General features: G+C 38.2%; 1 protein-coding gene across 8 annotated transcripts in view; it reads right to left on the reverse strand.

Moving 5' to 3' along the window:
* Window positions 1–24,916, reverse strand: part of foxn3.L (forkhead box N3 L homeolog) — a 163,289-nt gene that overhangs the window by 44,371 nt on the left and 94,002 nt on the right. For all 8 annotated transcript variants that reach the window (XM_041571875.1, XM_041571876.1, XM_018228566.2 and 5 more), the window contains 2 exon segments: window positions 23,029–23,585; window positions 8,860–8,996 (listed from right to left, as the gene is read on the reverse strand). In XM_041571875.1, the coding sequence (XP_041427809.1) occupies window positions 8,860–8,996; window positions 23,029–23,571 (680 nt within the window). In that variant the 5' untranslated portion in view covers window positions 23,572–23,585.

Raw genomic sequence — 24,916 nt, forward strand, 5'->3', positions numbered from 1 at the left:
CGCCCTCTGTTTAGTTTGTCTGTGTGCCGGGGAAGCCGCCCTCCGTTCCCATTATAGTGCCATGTAAACAGAGCCGTGCATAATAGGAATGAACAAAACTGGAAGGATAAATTACACAGCAAGATGGAACGTAAGTAAAGAAATCCATTTTCCATTCACTTTGTTGCAACCGAACTCCTGGACCTTTAACCTTCTATTGACTGGATAAAAATAGGCTTCAAGGCCTGGACTACAAAAGCCAATATGGCAGAGAAAGAAATCACACTACACAGTCACCACAGCTAGTCTGAAAAGAAAGCAGCAGCATTTCCATTCCGTGACTGATGATTCCCCCTGTACAGCCTGTCTCAAGATTCCCTGGTAATGCTAATGGTACAGTTAGTGGTTTGGGGGAATTTAGCCCACCATATTTTTTTTCTCACTAAAAACAAGGTGTGACAGTGCAGCTTAAATGTATGAAAATAGAAAGGTGGACATTTATACCGTATCCATCTACTCTGCCCCGTTATGCTTGAGGACGGCTTGGTTGCAAAACAACATGAATCAGAGATTCTGTGGCCACCTTTAAGTTGTTTGCAAATTCTTAAAGGGGTTGTTCACCTTCAAACAACTAGTTGGTTTCAGATAGATCACGAGAAATGATGACTTTTTCCAATGACTTTCTATTTTCTATGTGTTTTTCTAGTATTGTGTAAAGTGTAATTTCTCTCCTTCTGAAGCAGCTCTGGGAGGGGGGGTCGCCGATCCTGTAAACTGTTCTAAATTGATACATTTAGTTGATACATTTCTTATCTTTGTCCCTGCTGAGCAGAATCTCTGTTTCATTACAGGCAGCTGTTAGAATTGATACAATAGTTGCTAATACTCCAGAGATGCTGCTGAGAAATGTATCAACTACTGTAAATGTTGCAAAATCGTAACAGTTTAGAGTCTGCACCTGAATTACTGAGCTGCCAGACTGAAACCCCAGAGACACAAACATTCAACTTTAAACTTAGATTTTGGAAAAAACAAATATATATAATGGAAATTAATTGAAAAAAGTCTTTATTTCTGGGGAACAATCTAAAAACAACTGAATTGAAAAACGTGTTTGGAAGGTGAACAACCCCTTTAAACGGTCAGTAACACCACATATGAAAGTTTCCATTCATATTTAAACGAATGGAAAATGTACGCTTATTAAAAGTGTGTTCTCTCTGAAACGCTAAGTTGTATGGCATGTAACAGAAGGAGTGAATTATGGAGTTCAAAATGCCAATAACTGCTTCCTATATGTTAAATGGGAAGCATGCTGAAGATGCCAGCAATGTCAAGTTGGGAAGAATTTGGATTGAGATGACCATGGAGGTGAAATGATCAGGTAAGAGACAAGCTATTTATAATACAGTAAGTTAACAGAAAAGTAAAGGTTAAATGACTGGGTGGATGGCAAGCTATGGGCATCCCAAGTGAATATAGTCGCTCACCTGTTACCCTGGGCTGTTGCATTTTTTGAAGAAGAAGATCACCAACACAGGGTAACATGTAGGGTTGCCACCAGGCCGGTATTTTACCGGCCTGGCCAGTAAATATGGTGGTTGATCCCAATGTTATTAATAGGGAAAAAAGATAAATATATAGGAAGGCAGGTACAGGTATGGGACCTATTATCCAGAATGCTCAGGACCTGGAGCTTTCCGGATAACGGGTCTTTCTGTAATTTGGATCTTCACACCTTAAGACTACTAGAAAATCATTTAAACATTAAATAAACCCAATAGGCTGGTTTTGCTTCCAATAAGGATTATTTATAACTTAGTTTAGATCAAGTACAAGCTACTGTTTTATTACTATAGAGAAAAAAAATTAGTTTTCAAAAATTTGAATTCTTTTATTATAATGGAGTCTATGGGAGATAACGGGTTTCCGGATAATGGATCCCATACCTGTATTTTTTTCCAGAAAAGGTGGCAACCCTAGTAACATGTGAGAGACTATAGTACTGGTACGACTTGTGGAACACCTCACATCCATCAACTTTTTCTCCCAGTCTCCCCTTTGCCAGTTCTGGCAGTACTGAAGCCTCAGGGGAAATCTGGTATTGCACATGATCTCAGATCTCAGATCTCATGATCTCAGACTTCTAGTCAAACATGGCACACTTAGTCTGTTAAAAGGACAATTTCTATTTTATTTAATAATGCGGCAAGGAAATTCTATTCACACTAAGCAACACATTCCATAAAGGTTTACCGGTCTGCCCTCCATGTGAAGGACTGTGAAAGAACCTGTCTCTGAATCCTGTTGTACTCAATAAAAACAGCTATTTTGATCTTGCACATCAATGTTTAAATGACGAGTGAAGAGGAATGCCATTACATCTAAAATGAGTTTTAAAGCCACTATAATCAGATACAAAATAAGCAGACAGCTATTATAATAAGCACATACCTCCACCTCTGCCATATTCTGCCAAATTCCATTAACAGGTTTCAAAAACACAGTCCACTGCAAATTAGAATCCACGCTGTCCTTAAGGTACACTTTAAATTAGTTGATAAGCAGGTGGCTAAAGACAAAGCTCCTTTTTATTTACTCAATGTCATCTTCTATGCCCCGGCAGCTGATACAAACCAAAACAACACTGGCGATCCACAAGGACAGGCCAAAGAGCACAACATCTGACTGATTGGCCATGAATCTTTTGGTTGGACCACCCTAAGGACAGTCAATGTATAGCCACCACCTTCTTCTACAAGCAATGTTATTGCAAAATATTATTGCAATATAATGCTATAGAGTTCAGAATTCACCAAGTTTTACTTGTTTCGGGTGCCCATGCACATTGCCCCGCTTTACATTTAAATTCAGGTTCAGTTGCCACATCTCCAGTTCCACCAGACACTGAAGTTACTGAACACATCAGTACTCTGGCCATTACTGACCGCGTGCAGTGCCATAAGAATCTTTCCTCACTGGAGGGGACAACAGCAAAGTTCCTCCTTTCACCTGAACAATTGGACAACATTTGCATCCCCTAAATCGAAGCGCTGCAAGTGCATTGCCGCAGGCGATTTTTCATTTTAGCAGGGGGAAGGCAGTTCGGGGAGACTGTCGCCTTGAAGAAGAGGAGATTAGTCCCCAGGCGACTAAATCTCCCCGAATCTTCCTGTGTGTAAATTGCAAACTGGAGAGCTGCTGAATAAAAAAGCTAAAAATAATAAAAAGTAAAAAAAATGCAAATTGTCTCAGAATATCACTCTCTAAATCATACTAAATGTTAACTCAAAGGTGAACAACCCATTTAAAAGAGAACTTCACGTTAAATTAACTTTTGGTAAATTGGAGCTGGAAGTAAGCAAATTTCCTCATGTTTCATATTTTGTATATTTTTTTTAATTAATTGCTCTACTATTCTACCTCTATTCTGTGTAAATACAACAAAAAAATATTGTTTGTATGACTTTATTCATTTCCTCTCTTTCATCTTAGGGTAATGGAACACACTGTGGTGGTGCAAATGCTGTGTGTGCTATTACTCGTGATGAGCAAATCTGTCCTGTTTTGCAAAATTCGCATAACTGCTGATAAATTTGCAAAATGTTAATAGGTGATACATTTTTTTACCCGCAACAATTTTTTTGAGCACACAACTTTTATACTCACTCCAAATGCATTAAAGACGATGGGCATTTTTTCATGCAGTGACTTTTGACAACTTTTTGTCTATATGCATTAAAGTCAATGGGCATTTTTTCTCAAGTTGTTTCTCACTCAAAATGCATTAAAGTCAATGGACGTTTTTTTCTTGCTTTAACTTTTTTGTCTCTGCAGTTTTGCAAAAAAATGTGCAGGTGGTGAAATGTGGAATTTTGCTGCAGATCCATGCCTGGCAAAAAAATATGTGCTCATCACTAGCTATTACCCATAATTCTGATACTCAGAATACTAGGTTACTAGGGTCTGTGAATTGTCTGAAAATATCATGAACTATAAGGTGAGCTTTTCCTTTATTTTCTCTCATTCACAAAAAACAGTAAAGCTTTTCCCCTGCTACCTCACTGTAATGGGTTACCATACTTATCAATGCAAAATAAAGAGCGCAGCGAATGATACGCACTGGGAAAATGCACGATGTCGATGGCTTACAGGAATCACTAAGCCACACATGGTAATGTTCAGCTCTTTAGCCACACCAGCTCAAGTCTATGCATTAACCACTGGAGATTTCTGCAGCTCTCGGAGGCAAATGTAGCCAGACATTTGTTTCACCGTGACAGATCTTTCCAAGTGATGTTTTCCTGGGGCTGTACGACCAACAAAAATGTTCTGATTGATGATCAGACATGTCAGAATGAAATGCTTTCCCTTTATGGGCTACGTGGGGGAGGTAATGGTGGCTCTGCACACTGTAACATCTTTGCTGCCCTAAAAAAAATAGCAAAATGCCATTGCTTTTATTGTAATGTTATTTGCGGGCAGGGGGAGGTTTTTAGCTGCACTTCACGCCACAATTTTCTTGTGCACTCTTTTCCCCCAGAAGCTATCTGACCTCAAGTTGTCATATCAGATAATTCATGCCATTGCTGATTTAAAAAATAAATAAATACAGACAAAAGCAGGTACCACATCTCTGAAGAAAAATCTGGGAGCCAACTGTAGCCGCTATGTGGGGTTATTTGTTGCCATGGTAACTGTAGTTATACGTGCAAATGTCCTGTCCTTTTGCCAGGCAACTAACAGTCTTGTAATCCAACTGCACCTGTCTCCGCTATGTGTTGCTATAGTGACGCTCCAGTTGCCATAGTTACCATCACGCTAATCGCCTTGCTAGGGCAGACTTTCAGCAGTATTCCCCTAAAGCCAAGCTGTTCCTCCCATCTCTCACTAAATATTGACTGTCTGGGCATGTGATGGAATGCTCATCAATAGACGGAGGGAAACTTCATTAAATGTTCTTCCAAAAAAAAAAAATATATATATATGTATATACACATACATACATATATCTCTATAGATTGTCAGTTCCTTTGGAGCAGGGGGACTGGTGTGAATGATGTATAATCTATGTAAAGCTCTGCAGAATATATTGGCACTATATAGTTAAATAATATCATGCCAAACACTCCAGCGGAAAACTTAAATATGAAGACCAGCCCATTCAATCTTGTAAGAGCAATGGGAAATGGTGTTTTGCCAACTATGTTTTTAGTAGCCCAAACATATGAAGCCAAATGCTTGAAATCACCCTCCATTACTCTTTATGACAACTGCCTGAAAACACTTGTTCAACCACTTTCAGGAGATCTGCACTGCCAAAATGGCTTGAATAAGGCATAAAGTTTTCATGTATAACATTAATTAAAGGAACAGTAACACCAAAAAATGAAAGTGTTTTAAAGTAATGAAAATATCAAGTAAAAACTGGTAAAACTTATGTGTTTGCTTTAGAAACTATAGTTCATATAAACAAGTTGCTGAGTAGCAATGCGGAAATTAAAAAAGAATATATAGCACAGGTTAAATAGTGGATAACAGATAACATTATGTTGTACAGAGCTTATCTGCTTTCTGCTGTGTAACCTGAGCCTTTTCGACTGTGAATAGCTGCCCCCATTGCTACACAGCAGCTTATTTATATAAACAATAGTAGTGTTTCTTAAGCAAACACAGCATTATATGTTTTATTATTTTAAAACAATTACATTTTTTGATGTTACTGGTACTTTAATGAATTCATTTAGCTGTTGTGTTACTACGTAAAGGTGGACATGCAAAGGCTGATAAAACCTGCTGACTGGGTCTGGCAGCTTATTGGCCCCCATATGGGGGTCCCCTGATAGGACTGCCCAATCAGGATCTGCCCAAAAATTGGGCAGCTATTGATTAGTCAGGTTTAAAAATCATTCTGGGTTAAGGACTGCATCAGATTGTTAATGGGGTGCTCACCCCAATGGCCTTCATTTACCATTGTTGTGATCCCCACATTATAACATACATCACATCTCATACATCACATTGTTCCAGGGTGAGTGGCATTGCTGCCATTTCTGCTAATTAAATGGGATACAATCTCCATCTCAGTATCCATCTTGATATGTATTCTCTTTGAGGTATCTGCCTCACAGAGAATGGTTAACAAACTGAAGACAGGGGCATCTAGGCAAACAGGCACCAGGAGCACAAAGGCACACCTCAAACTATGAGTAATTCAAGTATCTAGTTTATTATAAATTCCCCATTAATCAGATCTGACCTTTTTCTAAATTGCGGTCAACCTGGCTAATTATTATCAAACGGATAGTGGAACTTACTTGGGGGGGGGGGGGCAGGGGTGCAGAGTAGTATCATATACTGCTCTGTGATAACATCAAATCCCAGTCACTCTGTTTAGAAAGGGTCATCCTCCCAATTACTTACGTCTCATCAATTCATCCATATATTGGTAAAACCATATGTAATCTGCATGCATGCCACTTTACCTTACTGGCCAATATCACTTTAAAAAAGATCACACTGAGATGAATATGTTATATTCAATTAAACTAATGTGTATGCATTATATATGCTAGCAGGTGCTACAAATTAATTTCTAACTATAGAAAAGACTTTCTGTTGTCCATACAAGTCAACAGTCAGATGACAAGCTACCCAGACTATCTTATATGTGCAATAATAACAGATATGCCTTTTGTCAAATCTGCTCAATACGGTACATTCTTATTGGGAGGGGGGGATGTTTTTATAGTTTGTAATATATTTTATTGTAAGCACCTGAGCAGATACAGTGGTACAAGATATTGCAATACAAGCTCAGATACAGAGCATCAGGCATGTCCTAATGCACATAGATGAAGAATTCCACATTATTTTGCTTGAAATTTTTGGACAAGAAAAGTTTCAGTGTTTCTTGTGTCTTTGCTCAGTGGCCTAGATCTAATGGTGCGTGACCCAAGTTCATCTTTCTTTGAGCTACACACACCCACATTTTACAAAAGCTATTATCAATTAGAAAGGCACTGTGCTCTGCTGGCTGACTGACAGAAGTACTGCACAACAAATAGAGAGTAACCACAACAAAACAGGTCTGGTGCTTGGTAGCATGGAGACCATGAAACATAAACCTAAGGAGTGTCTATATTTTACTTGCTACAAACAGGACAGGAACACTATGTGTAACCTGCTGATATGTGCACCCAAGTGACTTTACTGAAGAAGGCTTTTGATTTATCTTCTTCTGGTTGTCTTTTATGAAGTTGCTGGAGACTGCAGATAGGCCCATGAATGGGGCATCACATGCACAGACTACAGCAAAAGGTAAGTTAGCTAGTGGCACAATAAGCAAATAATTATATTAAAACCCATTCAATCTCTCCAGCCATGTCATTGAGCACCTGCACTTCAGTTCTTGTTACAGTTTTATTCCACTCTGGCTTTAACTTTCTAAAGAGGTAGCTCACACAGACACGCCTCTCTCTCACTTTCACATACACATATATAACTGATGTGTTATGGGCAGTCCAAATGGGACCATTGTTTTAACTAGATTGGGGAACACATTTAAGTATAATCTAAGGATCCAGTATTCTGTTTGGGATTTCCCCCGAATCAGAGCATTTTTCAGCAGGACAGAATGCGAAAATCATCAAAATTGTTGCATTGTTTGAGTGAGCATCAACTTTTGACGTTTGGAAAATGCATGTTTTTTCTCCAATGCTAAAGTTAATATGTGTAGGATTTAGTTCTGGATTCTGACAAATCCTGCATGAAAGACTTGGTATTTAATTGAATCTCAAAAATAAAGATTATTTGCATACCTAGTACAATCCAGAGAAATCTCAATTTCCCATAGGGAGGCAGGATACCAGAAACTTCGGCAATGCCTTTAAATAATTTATTTCAGCAATTTCCTGCTAAAACAAATGATTTAAAGGCATTGCCAAAATTTCTGGTATGCTTCCTCCCTATGGGAAATGGGAGTATGAAGACTGGCTTGGAAATAGCCTGAGGAGTTGAATGCACCCAAAAGAAAAAGTAAGCGGTGTGCCGAAGAAATTGTGCATCAATCCAGAGAAATGGCATTTAATGTATGAGATATTCAGTGCTGGTGAAGACAAAGTGAAATTACCAAATCAAGAGAGCAAGCTACAACAGCACCCTTAAATTTACTATGAACTTCTTTAAATGTGGGACATAGAATTGCTACGTACACATATATGGGGTATATGGTAGGGTAGGCAAACCCCACACAATATGCAATCGTGTAGGCAGCAGCTTTCTGGAGGTAGTATGGGATCCCTTTGCCAGGAAACCGTTATCCAGAAAGCTCCAAATTACAGAAAGACCATCTCCAATAGCAAATAATTTTAATTTTACATTTTTTCCCATTTCTCTGTAACAGTAAATGTGCAACTAAGCTGCATGAATCCATATTGGTGGCAAAACAATCGTATTGGGTTCATTTAAAGTGAACTGGACCTATTCATTTGCAGTATATCAGGGGTCCCCAACCTTTTTCACCCGTGAGCAAATGTAAAAAGAGTTGGGGAGCAACACAAGCATGAAACAAGTTCCTGGGGTGCCAAATAAGGTCTGTGAATGGATATTTGGTAGCACCTATTTTGGCAGCCTATAATAGGCTCTGTTTGGCAGTACATCTGGTTTTTATGCAACAAAAACTTGTCTCCAAGCCTGGAATTCAAAAATAAGCTCCTGCTTTGAGGCCACTGGGAGCAACATCCAAGGGGTTGGGGAGCAACATTTTGCACACGAGCTACTGGTTGGGCATCACTGCAGTATATAAGTTTGTACTTTTACATATTTAACAATTAAACATATGCTGTATGCTTCATGCCGAAGTCTAAATTAAGCACTTACCTTTGATATGCCTGAGGAGATGTGGGTGGGGTGTTGAAAACATGTGAGTAGGGATGATAGGGGGTCTTTTTCAAGGCTTGTATCAGGTTTTGTCTATATTCAGGATCTATGCACCACAGAGAACCTTTGCCAATGCTCTGCAACAACAAAAAAATGCTAATCAATGCTTGTATTCTACCTTAGTCAAAACAGACAATATAATACAATTAAGAACCAAGGTGTGAACACTGCATGGGTTTACAATATGAATCTGGAGTGTAATCAATGCAGGGGTTTAGGGTAATGCAAAGAGAGGCAATTTCCAGTGATAACGCCGGATTGCCACAAGTATATGTTTTACTTGCAGCGATCTCAATATTATAATATGCTCGTTATGTAATGCAAATCATATGTAATTATTAGAACATAATTAAATGCATTTTACAAATTATATATTCTTAGTTCAGTATCTGCATTTCTATCTAATATTAATGACATATTAGTGCCTCTACGACTCCTGGAAGCACCTGAGCTATTGGATTAATGACACATAAGCAGTTTTGATTTCCGCTACTGAAACACTGGCGGCCAGAGCGTGGCTTTCTGTCTGTTACCACTTCCTACAGAACTCCGCATTAGTTAAAGCCCACACCTTGGTGACAGGTTGACCTTCGCTCTTAAAGCCACAGCATGTGTTTTAGTGCAGAGATCCATAAGTCACCGCTAATTACTATTTTTACTATAGTTGATGGGAAGCAATGACATGCACTTATGGTAACTGTGGTAAATAACAGTGTTTAGTAGCCTTAGAAAGCCAACTAACGCTGTATGAGTCAGCTTAAACTAGCAGCAATCTCTCTTCAACAGATTTAACCCTGTAAATTCTGCATGTCAGCAGCAGCAGTCCCCTTATCTCTCTTGCCTCAAATTGTTTGCCTGACTCTATCTAACCTGTTCAGGTGCCTCCATGCAATTATACAATGCCGTGAATCCCTAAACTAGAAGTTTGCTACATTGTAAAATACATCATGGAGGCACACCTATCTGATAAACATTAATACAAAGATGCAACACCAACACTTTTTTTTGTAATTAAAATGTTTTTATTGATTTTTGAGGAAAGATAGTAAGATTAAAAAAGAAATGAACTTTGGTGCATGTTTATAACAGCAATTTATCAGTCGGTATCAAAACAGATAGCTCAGTCAATACTAAATGGCTTTGCAGACGACAACTCTGATAACGTTAATGCTTTAAATATAATTAATTTGCATATAAACATTGTGGTAAGAATGTATTTACATACAAGCTAATCCCTTTACAGTTCATATTTGGTTAGGCCAGAAGCTGATGATCACAATGTACTAAATTCATACAAAAAGTGCAGAATCCAAAACCAAGTTCTGGTTTCCGTCACGTGCATCCTTAAATATTGTTTTCATGTTTTGTTTGTTGCTAGTCAAACCCTTCCTTATTCCCTTTGTCCTGACAAGAACCAGCTCACACCACAAGGTCTTGCAAGTAAAGAGTGAACCAATGTGGGTGTGGTTGGACAGCATGCCTCCCCCTAAAATCCTGCCACCATAGGCCCAGGCCTTGGTGGCGTCTCCATAAATCCGGGCCTGTTTAGTCGGTGGTGTGATAATCCAAAAACAAAACAGCACTTAAAGGAGAAGGAAAGGTTAAAACTAAGTAAGCTTTATCAGAAAGGTCCACCTAAATAAGTAAACCCTCAAAGTAGTTCTGCTTGGAGTCTCCTGTCAAAAGAAACACAGCATTACTTTCCTTCTATTGTGTACACATGGACTTCTGTATCAGATTTCCTCCCTTCAGCTTAAATCTCCTTGCCCTGGGCAAGAGCATGCTCAGTTTGCTCCTCTTCCCCCCCCTTCTCTGCTGAGACCAGAGCTATAAGTGAGCAGGGAGAGACTCAGGCAGGAAGTGATGTCACACCAAGCTAATATGCAGCTGCTATCCTAAACAAGCAGAGAGCTTCTACAGCTTTTTACTCAGGTATGGTAAAACATTCTACAGAATAAATATAGCATTCTAGCTTGCATTATTGCAACAAGTGTCTAAGATTTTATGCTTTCGTTACCAACTAAGTGTAAGCTGATTATTGTAAATATATTTTTTACCAATTACCTGTATTTTAATAAAAAATATATTTACAGTTTTAACATGTGTGTATTCAATTATGCTTCCATACCTAATATGGGTATCTCCAATATGGATGCACCCTGGAGGTACCTGAAGAGTTCCAGAGCGTATGTTGGCATTAGCATCCCCTATGTTGGCATTAGCATCCTCTCCTGGCTGCAGCTGGAACAATTGTATCAGCCTGGGTGCAGACACACATGGCTGATTTCGATTTAAGAAAGCAAAGTCTTGTGTCTCTTCTCCGAAATCAGCAACATGTGGCTGCACCTAGGCAACACTATTGCTCTGGGTGCAGGCAGGACAGGAGGTGAGTGCCAGCCTAGGGGCTGATACTCTCCTGCATATTTCACCAGGCGGATATTCAACCCTGTCTGGCACATATGCATTTCTGCTCCAAAATCCACTCGGTGTGTCTGCACGCATGCCAACAAAGTACTTGTCAGTGCAGAAAGAAGCACAAGCGGATGGGCTGTTTCACAGTCTGCGTATAAGGCTAATTGCATATGTGGTGAACTGCTGCTGTATTCCCCTTGGAAATCTATGTGAAACATACTCCCTGAGACAGATGTGGCAGTGCCAGGAAAACCCTCAGAGCCCCGAGACACAGGGATATTTACCACCTGCAATAAATCTGCAATACTGTGAACGACAAATCTCCCTCAAAATGCATTCCCCTTGCCTAACCTTCAGATTGCCACAAGTAAAACACATTGCTTGCAGTGATCCAGCTTAATCACGATAAACTGCCTTCTATTGAATTTTCCAGTGATTAAGCTGGAGTAATGCGTTTTATTTGGGGCAAGCTGAAGCTTTCACAATGGGAAGGAATATACATGAGACTTGTTGCCCTCAGTAGCGCAGTATTGCTGCAGGTGACAAATCTTCTTGTGTACCATTGCCCTAAGTTTCCCATATTTCAAAATATCTTTTATGGATGTTCTCATATAAAATCTGCAAATTTAATTTAATGTATTTAATTAGATATAAACATTAATGTGGGGGGGGGAAGTACTTATAAATACCCAGCATATGATAGACTAACTAAAGAGACTCTGCAACACTCCACCAACAAAACTCTGGTTTATTTTCCCTTTATAGTCACACATCACATGTATATTATATCATAGGTGTTACAGATAGGTTAAGCCAAGCTGCTGTTTTATTGACCTTGTGCAGAAATTCCATAGTGCTCGTTAGCCAGTGGAAATCACAATATTTATTTTCAGCATAGAAAACTACAAGAGAGGAAATACACTGCACCAGATAGATTGTCGTTTCTGATATAGGTGTAACACATGTTTCTATAGACATGGGCTGAGAAAGTAAAGTTATCAAATGCTTCCGCCTAGCACCCTTTGTATGAGGGAGTGAACAGATCAGCATATTGATTCTCTGAGGCAGCACACTCCAAGTGACCCAGAGGACATAAGTCACATAGATAAGGATTTATCTGAATATTATTAGCACAGGAGTACAGCCTAATAAACTTCTAACCCTTCCCTCATGATGGCTGGCAGCACTTTCCCTCAATGGTCATGGCACGTGTGCAATAAAACAAGCAGTAGGTTTCATGGATATCTGCTTTTCTCTGTTGTAAATGAAAGTCTGCAACAAAACAAGTTTCATTTCTACCTTGCAGTGCTGTATAACTGAATGAGCGTATCCAACAGCAGGAAAAGCTAAACGAAAATTGCAATAACATACAAATCAATCTGGTGTTCATGGACTTAATGCCTTTATGGCACTGGCAAATGGAAAAAGGCACATTTTTTTGATCACAGCAATTGCACTTTTAATGAATAAGCAAATTAGGGTTCAGGGCTTGCAAATGTGTTTGTAATGGATGCAGTATGCAAATGCTTAGCTTGCCAGTTATGAGCCATTACATTCATTCCATTTCTTGATGTTTGATATACACTGCATAGAAACTGCCCATATACTGCATTATGGCACTTTCCAAACAGTCACTTTAGGCAGCACTGAGCTGTTGTACCACTGGCCGGCAACACAAAGGTTTATACATCTGCTTTAAGTCAACAGATCCATGTTTATGGAAGCATAGTTTATTTTTGAATCCTTTTCCTTAGGTTACTGTTATGAATTAGCATTTCCTAGCACCCCCTCCACCTCCTGCACCTCCTGTTTCCATGCACAGTGGTGAGCCGAGGAGAATCAATAGAGTTTAGGCCTCTTTTGTGGTGATTAATTTCCGCCTTATGACAGTTGGCGTGCAGCTTCCCCTAACTCCACCAATAACAGCAGCCGACAAGGACTCCAATGAAAAGCAGAAAGAACCTGCGTTTCATTTATCTCCAAGGCAACAAGTGACTCATGAGAGAAGAAAAGCAGCTCGATAATCTCAGTGGTGGAATGTTTCAGGGACTCAAGCAAAGTAATCTGTCAGCGGCAGTAAATTCACTAACACGGTTCAGCCAGGCATAAACAAGTACACTGCACTGGCTGTTTATACAGAACAACTCCCAGCACCTTTTGAAAGCCTGAAATATATCCCTCAACTACCTGCTTCCCAGTCTATCTGCAATAACCTTGTATAAGTGCAGCAGACGAGAATCTCTGATTTTTGTATTAGAACGTAAGAAGCCTATGCTGTACTTGCCCATACTCATCTGATAATCACACAATGAAAAGAGAATGTGAAAGCAAATAAATACATGAGAAATACTGTTTCCTTACAATTCAATGCTGTCACACATACTCTCTGTGAGAGAGCTTCGCCCAAACTGGCCCATTTCCATAACAACCAACCATTTAGCAGAAACAGGCAAACGGATGTGTAACCAACATTTGCTCTCTGTGATCTGAAAAAACAAAACAATAGACTAATGCCAGAAGGCAGACACACAGGGGCCTGGAAACCATTTCATCTCCTTACACTAATAAGTGTAAGGGACAGTAACACCAAAGAATGAAAGTGTACAATATAATGTAGTGATGCCCCACATTGATACAAGTTGTGTGTTTGCTTCAGAAAGACTACTATAGTTTATATAAATAAGCTGATATGTAGCCACGGGGGCTGCCTTTCAAAGCTGAAAAAGAAGAAAAGACACAGGTTACACAGCAGATAACGGGTAAGCCTGGTAAAACTCCATTCTATTTTACAGAGCTTATCTGTTTGTCTGCTGTGAAACCTGTGTCTTTTCTCCTTTTTTCCAGCTGAAATGGCAGCCCTCATGGCTACACAGCAGCTTGTTTATAGAAACTATAGTAGTCTTTCTGAAGCAAACACACAACTTGTATGAGTGCAGAGCAACAGTACTCTATCTAGTTTATTTAGTTTGATACACAAATTGTTTGGTGTTACTGTTCACTTAACCACTTCACTGCTATTTATAATTACATGTGACATGTTATACTTCTTTGAACCCAGGTAGAAATAAGCAATTTTGTTCTGTTTACCCAAGTGTTACTAGTGAATATGAATCTACAGCATCAGCACTTTTATAGCAGCAGGGCACTTATAGGAATACATATACAATGCATATTCAAGAACCATTATAGTGACCCGATTACTAGTGATGCCAATGAAAAACATTATCTAATGCTACAAACAAACTGTTGGGTTTAGAGCAGTGATCCCCAACCAGTTGCTTGGTTATTTTTGAATTCCAGACTTGGAAGCAAATTTTAGTTGCATAAAAACCAGGTGTAGTGACAAACAGAGCCTCCTGTCGACTGTCAGTCCACACAAGGACTACTAAATAGCCAATCACAGCTCTTATTTGGCATCTCTAGGAACTTTTTTCATGCTTGTGTTGCTCCCCCAATTCATTTTACATTTGAATGTTACGAACTGGTAAAAAAGGTTGGGGACCCCTGGCTTAGAGTCTAGATTTTTAATTCACTCAAGTGTGTGTTGCTCTGAACATTATGTACACACTGATGCTATACACACCGATGCTACATGTTGCTTGCTCAATTCTTCTAAAATGGATCTGTCATTGTGAGTACTTTTTAAAGCACATTTATGTTTACATCTGATTAAAGATATTTAATAAAAGAAATGTGTTTGAATATTATGCATGTGAAACGCTTTGCCCATATGATTAAAGGCATTTTAATAAAGCAAAAGTTTTTGTATATTATGCATGTTTAACACTTTGTCCTCCAAGCACATATCCCCCCAAAATAGCTATAATGATAGGTAAGGCCTACTTCCCCATGGCTTTTTTCACATCTTCAGCTTTAATTTGACATGCAAAGAACTCCATAGAAGAAAGGGGAAAAGGCGGCAGCAGCTTGAATTCCTCTGAGCGTTGAACTGAAAGTCAGCTTCGTACCGACAACCTAAAGCACCTAAACTTTTTTTCACTATCTGCAGTTTAAATGTATGTTTCTATTCCTTTGAACAGCTTTAGGGGTAATGATGTGAGCATATAGTTAACTATTGTTTCCCCCATCACCAGTGTGGGGATTAACATTAGCCCATAAATGGGGGAAACTATTTTTAGGTGATAGAATACATTTAAAATCTTAAAACCACCGTCACAAATAAAAAGGAAGCCAGGACATATAGTACAATACAAGTCATGGAGACTCCAATATGCCATAAAGAGATATGAAATAAATACTCATTTATTTTGTACTAAAATATAATACATGAGATTCAAACAATGTGGTACAGAAAGATCAATACACAAACAGCACAACACATCCCATTTAACACAGTAACAAAACCATTTTGCCACTGAGGCAACAATCAGAATTAATATAGCCTCCCAATGGATTTCAGGTAAGTGAATATTTTTCCCCAGGCACATTTGCAGGAAAAGACAAATATTGACTTTCACAAAGTCTATGAAATGAATGAAAACAACCGCACATCACAACAATCAAATATAGGCCATTCATGTTAGTGTTCTCCCCAGAAGAAAACAAATTTGGCAGTGGGGGAATTTTTCATTTTTTTTATTTTATAAATACTGTCCCCCCTCACTCAAAAATTACTGTTTTCACAAAGGCCAATAGGACTGTGCACTACAGTAAACACAGCACACATTCCTACTGTCGGCTACATGAAAAGTCCACTTCTGCAGTGCAATGTGAGGGGTGGAGCCTGAGCAGAGCCGGGTCAAGGGGAAAACAACCATCTAAAATGGCCTGGGGAGAAAGATGCATATTTTTGTTGTTGTTGCATGCCTTTCATTCTTAAACATCTATCTGTTGTTCTGCATAAGGTGAACCTCCTGGTTAAGGTTATTAATGGACCATACTTCATGTTTTTATTTTTCCTATGGACTTGTCTAGAGGAAATATTAAACACTAAAGGGTAGATTTAGTTAGTGTGAAATTAGAGCTCATAACAGAAAACTCACCCACTTTCTATTCATTCCTATGGAATATTTAGAAGTGTATTTATCAAATGGAGCACACAGTCATCTGTATTTCAGAATACCTAGTTGTGCCACTGACGAAAATCTCTAAATCAGTCCTTGTATGCTTCCATTTCACATTCTAAAGGGAGCTCACGGCCTTCATTTGTATGTGAAACAGTGATACAAGGTAAAAGAATCTACTCATAACCTTGTCACTAACCAGAATAAGTAAAAACATGGGTGCTGCCCAGATACAGTGAAGCGAAGTTCTTCATAGTAAATGAGACAGATTGTAATAAAGGCTTGCACAACATTCTGGCTCCTGCTTTAGCATCTAGCTGCACAATGTTGCATGCAAGCAAAAGTGAGCACCAAGACTACAGGTGCTACAGTAGAGCACAATACTCTGATTTTTTTAGTTATACTAGGCACACTCCAGGCAGCTTGTATGCCCGAAGTAAAAATAAATACAGTTTTTACATCTGCCCTTCTTTCTGTGTGCCCACTTTATTTGTGTGTAGTAATAAAAAATAAAACCAGTGTGGCTAAATCCACATGAAGGAAACCAAATAAGTTTAGTTAACACATTACAATTCTATATTTTAATTTCTTTATATAAAACTAGAGTTGGGGCACATCAGGTAACTTTTTACTATATAAATTAATGTAAACAAATGGAAGCCGGCAATCTCACTAAATACTAGAAGGCATAGAACATACTATTTATTCCAACAGAACAGACATTTCCTGCTGAATGTAATGATTATCAAAACAAACCGACCCAAAAACAACTTTCTAACAATTTTTTTCAATGTTAGTTCTGGAATTGAAAACAAGTATTTCCAGTTAGAAACACATTCTTCAGAAAACAGATGCCCTCAGATGCTGCTGACTACTGTACAATTCCAACAGCACCTCAGTCAGCTCATAACTCAGTGTCAGGCAGAGGGGTTTCATGAAGGACTTCCTTCCTATAGAAAATCCAAACAAGCTAGAAGTTGCTTTTTTTATATATATATATATATATAAATCAATACTATTATCCTAATTGTAGACGAACAAAACATAATAACTCAAATAATAACACATAGAACAATGCTTCACTTGTAATGCTTTGTATACTAAGACAAGGTTAATAATATATATTTATAGATAAATGTTTTTAACTTTCTATGAAACTTTAACTCCCTCCCTGACTGTCAGAAATAAAGTATTAGTTGTATGCAATACACAGGCAATGATTTCTCTAGACTCTGTTCCAGCAGACAATAAAATGTTTGCTTTAAAGCAGATTTAAACTTTGCCTAATGACAGAAAATGTAATTCCAAGAAACCTTCCAATACATATTTGTTGTAGATTTTCAGTCATTATAAAGTTATTTGTAAACTATGTTTTTGTCCTTTTCTACATTATTGTTTTTACCTCTCGAAAGTAGCCTTTAATGCTTTTCATAGCATCTGCTACAATTTTGCAAAAGTCAGAACCACCAAGGCAGAGAATAGGATATATCCTACTTTTGATAACAGTTATACGTATGCAACAGTTATGGAGGTATGCCACAGTAGTGCAGATTCATTCATATTGTTGAAAATTGGTAGCACTTCACACAAATCTAGTTTTCTCAGCACTGCACTTCTAAAGCAGCATCTTGGGGACAGTTAGCTATCAGACAGGTTCCAAAATCCAATCAGACAATTACAGTATAGGCCCATGGATATAGTCCTCTCCTAATGGGTCTGCAAAGGAACCCCGTAATTATCTTATTTCAAGGAAAATAAGCCACTATGTACCAGGTAATGAGCAAAGCAACATAGGTTGATTAGCCTAAGGCAGAGATTCCCAACCAGTAGCTCGTGAGCAACATGTTGCTCTCCAACCCCTTGGATGTTGCTCTCAGGGTCCTCAAAGCAGGTGCTTATTTTTGAATTCCAAACGTGAAAGCAAGTTTTAATTGAATAAAAACTAAGTATAGTGCCAAGTAGAGCCTCCTGTAGGCTGCCAGTCCACATAGGGGCTACTAAATAGCCAATCACAGCCCTTATTTGGCATTCCAAGTGACTTTTTCATGTTTGTGTTGCTCCCCAACTATTTTTATATTTGAATGTGGCTTATGGGTAAAAAAGGTTGGGGACCCCTGGCCTAAGGCAAGGGCCAGACTATCCTTATGGATGAGGATTCTGCCCTGCTGCTCCCCTTGTCTATATAACTGCGGTTGCATTTCGGTTCAATATGCAAAATGCTGTGTTTTCTGTCAAAATCTGCCGCATCTGCCTGTACCCCAGCAGAAACAATGCTTCCGGGTGTAGGCAGAGCAGGAGTGGAAGAGCCGATTCTCGGACTGCAGAGAAATGCAGGCTGAAATGCGCTATTGTCTGGCCCTAGCCTAAGGGTCACATTTCCAACAGTATACTGCTTAATTCTGGTGGAGACATATGCTTCATCACATGGCCAAACATTCAAGCTTAAATTAATTTTGTGTGGTGAAGCTAAGAAACAACATAATAAGGGAAATGTCGTACTGGGCAGTTATCAAACCTGATAATATTAAGTAAAGTTTAATCATCAACAAGAGAGTCCCCATGGTTTGTTTTCTACGCGCAAATACACGCAAAGCAAAATTTGTTCGCACAAAGGAATAACTTTTCGCATTGCGAAGAGTTTTTCCGTTACCGACTTTTATTACATTCCCCCGATTGTGTACTAAATGCTCTAGGAGCAAATGATAAAAACCAGAAAGCATTACAAATACACTGCAAATGCATGGCAATACTGGAAGGAGTATTAAAACGGAGAAAGGTCAAGCTAAGAAAGTAACAAATATTACTAAAACAAAAAGCCTACCCCCTTTATATATTCCCTAAAGAAAAAGAAAATAACATTATCTCTTGGTGCATCTCTTGGACAAAAAGATTTCTAAATAAATGATGATGTGTAATTGTTCAGTACCATCTGCTGAAAATGGTGCATGTCCTTAATAAAAAGAACAATGGAAGCAGAACATGTTTTTATGCCATAGAAAACAATTGATTTCTCAACACTGTATTTATGCGTGCCAAAAAAATAAGGAGCTGAATGCACTGAGCATGTTTAGTCATGCATACAAGTAATAACATGCTCTCATAAACTACTGATAAAATGCAACCAGCAGTCGCTGTGTTTTTTACCCATACAGTGATTTTTCCCACAATTTCAGAATCATTATGTCGCTTGAAGATTTGTGCTCGATGCAGTTGTCTTTTGCATTTTTAGAAATCAAATGGAATTATGCTCAGGATGGATATTGGGTCATTTGACACTGCTGAAATAGAGGCAACCCTGGAATTATTACAACCCTCAGGGTGGCTTCAATACAAATATAAACAACTTCAAGGCACATATTTGATAACCAGAATTGCAGTAGTGTTAGTCAATGAACCCTTCTAGAGCTTCTTCGGAGATATGCTTATTTTCACACTTGCACAATACAGTTATAGGGATGGAAGACACAAAATAAACCAAGCACAGGGGCAGACACAATCAGCACTCATGTAAAAAAGTAAAAAAAAAAAAAAAAAAAACAATTCAAAGGTCCCTGGTCATTCATGCGCTTCCTAAAACTGCCATCTGTGCATGGGAGCTGACACTCCACAATGTCCAGTGAATGCACTAAAAAATTAGGAGTAAACATAATATGGGACTAAAACACTTCTTCCTGGTATATGAATGCCTCATTATAAATATCCGAAATGGCTCCATGAACAAAGGCCCATGTGTATTTGCACAGCTATACAGGCTATATGCCCCTCGCAATGTAACTTAATCTAACAGATACATTACCAGTCATTTAATTTATATGAAGAAATAAAAAAATGAACACTTTAACCACTGTATAAGACAACACATTTTTCATGTAAGGCAAACAAACTATCTTAAGGGATTACTTTTAGCACCCACAGGCAACTAAAAGTTTAACCAAGAGAAACCCAGATAGTGTAACCATGTCACTAAATATTTGGGTTAGCTGTTCTTGCTTGTGCAGTAAATACAATATATAAGTGTAAATCCCTTTAGGCGTGCAAATGATTACACAAAAAAATGGGGGTATATCTTCAAAAAGAAACAACATTTGCCAGAAGTCAATATAAAGTGAAAAAGAACCAAGGAATAGGTAAAATCCCTTTATGGATGAGGCAGTAACACACAGGCAAGCAAACAGGAATCAACATTCTGCATGCAGAAAGAACTGAAGGTTTTATAGCACAAAATTAATCTTTAAAGCGGTCAGCCATGTAGCTGAAATACCTTAAAGCAAACTTTCAGCAAGCAGCACTAAAAAAACAGCTGTCTTAGCATGGGAATAGTATTTCTCTGGCCCAGCCCCCAAAAACAGGAACAGCCAAAACTAAGATATTTATCTCCATGTCTAAATCATTCCCAAAATCCTCTTGCTATCGTTAGTCGGTCTGCGAATTGCACAACATTATTGCAATTCCATAAACAGCACTGCAACAAGGGTTACCGACTCGCAGCTGAACGCACGCACCAACTGCCACATCACTAACTCTGTTCCTATGGCAACTGGTTACTTTCCATATCAACTGTGAGCATGTTTCCATGGGAACACATATACAAAAAAAATTCCTCTCTCTCTGCAGCCGAGGACCAGATGGCAGCGGACCTGAAAATTCATGGGCAAAAGGGACAAACAGGCGGTTAGCAGGGAGAATAACTGACTCGCACAACAAACAAATGAAGTCACTTCATACTCACCTATAGGCAACCCTGCCATCTACCCTTATTCCTCAGCACACAACATTACACTTTTAAATATATCCAGGACAAAATGCAGCATTTTACTGAGCAGAGATGTGAAGTGGACAATTTGGACAATTTTAGTTTAATCTGTTTTATTTTTCCATGTTCATTTCTGTCCATATGTGACTCAGTATGGTAAAAATATTGTAAAGATCTGCAGTGTAAGAATAACCAATATGTGGAAAAACTGATTCAGTGCAACATTTCTTTCACCGTTGTTTATCTGCCTTTGGGATTTGGGATTGCTGGAAAATTTAAGAATGGAAAGGAAATTCCTTCCTAAGCACGAGATAACAAGCACAAACTAGGTCAAATACCTGATGTGTATACTTCCTTATGAACCTGCATAAACTAGGCTGTTTACTGCTTAGCCCAGGGTTTTATTTGTATATACTGAAATATTCACTCTCTGTCAAGGAACTTTAACCTTTGTTTGTCATAAACTAAATAGATAATGAGCCAAAGGTACAAAAGCCTAGCCAATGCATCAATATCCCTTGTGTACCATTTGTATACTATTAGTTATTTAGCACACAAGGCATTTGGATCAGAAACCTTAATAAACAAATAATCATTTTGCTCACCAGCAATGTTTCCCACTATTATAAAAGGGAATTGTCCATGGTAGTGTATTTGTTAAAGAGGAAGTTAGTGTTCCCAAGCAATAATCACTTCATGACAACATTGTATGCCATTTCTTTTAATGTTACTCTGCAGAATGGCAAGCAGCTTCAAGAGAAAAAAAAAATGCATTTTGATCCTCATAGTGATTTCCCTGAAAAGCCCTGTACACCCCATCTGGCCCCAGATTAATCAGTGTGCCAATAAAACAAGTATTATGGAACTGTATGATCCTAAATGTGATGTGACATAGATTTGAACATATAGTATATGCCAGTAGGATATTATTCGTGCTATATAATTTGTCGGAAGGAGAGTGTGATGTTTTAGGTGACAATAAGGTGTTGTATAGGGTTGGATGGGCTGACAGGACACTGGGAAAAAACCCAACACTTTTTTTCAGTTAGGTTGGTTTCAGATAATTCACCAGAAATAAAAACATTTTCCAATTACTTTCTATTTTCTGAGTGAACGTTTTTCTAATACTAAAGTGTAAAGTTTAATTTTTCACCTTCTAAAGCAGCTCTGGAAGGGGTTCGCAGACTCTGTAAACTGTTCTGAATTGATACAGTTAATAGTTACATTTCTTATCTTTGGCCCTGCTGAACAGAATCCCTAGGTTTCATTAAGACAAATAAGACAAGTCAACCCCAAAATAAAAAGTTACCTATTACTATTTAAACAATGTTGCAAAAGTCTTCGTTCCCCAGAAAAGACAGGTCTGTTAATCAGCTGCCTTGTCTTACATTGTATCAGCAGTCTGAGCCACCAGGGCAGAGAATAGAAAGGGACAAACAGTGATTTTAATAGCAATAAAAAATGTGTCATGAATGTATATTGCAAATTCCCTAGAATTATGCTATCTTTTATTTGGCACATTTTTAGTTTGGGGGGTTGACTTGCCCTTAAAAGGCAGCTGTTGGAATTGATACAATAGTTGCTAATATTTCAGAGATGCTGCTGAGAAATGTATCAATTAAATGTTGCAACATTTCAACAGTTTAGATTCTGCACCTGAATTACTGAGCTGACAGACTGCAACACCACAGACAGTACCATTATACTTTAAACTTAGATTTTGGAAAAATGGTTAAAAAATAAAAACATGAAAAGCAATTAAAAAAAGTATGATGAACAATCTGAAAATAAATGAACTGAAAAAAGTGTTTGATTGGTGAACAACACCTTCAAAATGGTTCCTTAAAGAAAGTACTGTAAGTTAAACTTGGACATTTTCTCTATATTGTACAATTACAGTAGCAGTATAAAGCAGCTTACCTGACTTCTGTCTTTATCCACTTTCTTAAAACATTTATTTAATGATAGATTATGTCTGACAGAGTTCTTCCAGCCTGTTGGAGCATTGGCAAAGTAAGGAAAGTGTTCTAGGATCCAGTTGTATATATCCTTTACTGGCAGTCTCTTGGTGGGAGAGTCCTCAACGGCCATAAATATGAGACAACTGAAAGAGTATGGGGGTTTGCAATTGGGGTTCTGCTTAGCATCATAGGGCATGTCTGAGTGAGCAGGTGAAGGTGGGGTGTCATCATCAATGTCCTGAACAGGACTGACACTTCGTAAGACAGTGTCCCCAAAACTTTTAAGCAAGTTCTTGCTCTCATGCAACCAGTTTAAATTTGTAAGCTCCTCGTCTTCCATTCCCCCTTTCTCTTTATTGATTTTCACAGCAGGTGGTGGAAAGTCCAAGTCATCATCATCATCATGGAGTGGGTTGGATAATGTGTTACTCCTGTAACACTGGCTAGAAACACTTATTCCTGTGCCCTCGGGCTTCTTACTAGGAGGCATGACTGGACCCATTTAGGCAAAGACTCCTGTAAGACAATAAATATATGTAAAATTAGCTTTATTAAAACCATTTAAAAAAAATCAAAAATGAACACATAGGTAATAAACACTTTCATGCATTCAGAAATACATATAAAAACAAAGAAACATAAGTACTCCAGTACACAGTTACTGTACAAAATTCCAAAAGAGCATGGACACACACATATCAATATAAATATGGGAAGCCAACAACTCACGAGAGCTCACTTACCTCCCATTAAATAATTCAACAGAACATGAACACATACTTACCCTGTAATGAATATGGGAAGACAAAAAGGCATATGTGTTCACTTTCCAAACTAAATAAGAAAGCCAATAGAACAAGAATACAAATTTAACCCCAGTATATTGCCAAAAATCACTGATCTGACTGTGAGAATCCAATGGACAGTAAATATCCAATTATAAAGGGGAAATAAGAAGCATGTAAGAGCACACTTATAGCTTTATGAAAAACCAGAACGGGTAGCGAAAAATTATAAGTGCAAAAAAAGACAGTCAGAAGGGCTCATTTTCTAAAACTGGGCAGATATTTGCCTTCATTATTCTAAATTAAGCAGACAGATTGGTGGACGGCGGATTGTTTCCTATTGGATACTGCACTGGGGTAAGCTGCCCAGTGATGTATGAACAGTTTTATTTATATAGGGCTGCTTATGTACAATGTTATTACAGTGTGTTCTCTAAGACCATCCAAGATAACATTAGTTTATCAGTACTGCATCTTGCAGGAAAAATCTACCTATGCTTATGCACTTTTTAATGGAAGCACACTCAATAGGAATCTGACATCACTCAAAATGGTGCCATGGTAGCTAAAGAAAGCCAATAGAAGCAGATACCACAAGCAGCCTAGAGACCATGCCTGATTTTTAAGAATAATAATAACTATTGCCATTTATCTCACCATGTACTTGCATTGTTTTCCTGCAGGTACTACAGTTTCCTCCCATAGTCCAAAAAAGCAAGTTACATGGCTCTTGAGGAAACTGGACCTTGTACAACATGACTGATGTGACTGTTCAACAGTCTCTGCAAACACTGGAAATATTCCAGTGTTACAAAAATAAAGGACAATAGTTTGTTAATATGCATGCAAACATTGTTTCTATTAGCAGTGTTTACATTACAGCAGTTGTTCGTTCAACTTCTTTAATGTTTGTTTAATGATGAAAGCAATCCATGTTGTAGGAGAAAATATTCCCACAATGGTTCAAATCTCAAAATGTAATGTTTGGTTTCTGGCAGACTGAACAGCCAACATACAAAAATGCACTATGATAACCTAAATAGCATATCAGAGAAGTTATTC

The sequence above is a fragment of the Xenopus laevis genome, chromosome 8L (assembly GCF_017654675.1).
Source record: "Xenopus laevis strain J_2021 chromosome 8L, Xenopus_laevis_v10.1, whole genome shotgun sequence".
Lineage (NCBI taxonomy): Eukaryota > Metazoa > Chordata > Amphibia > Anura > Pipidae > Xenopus > Xenopus laevis.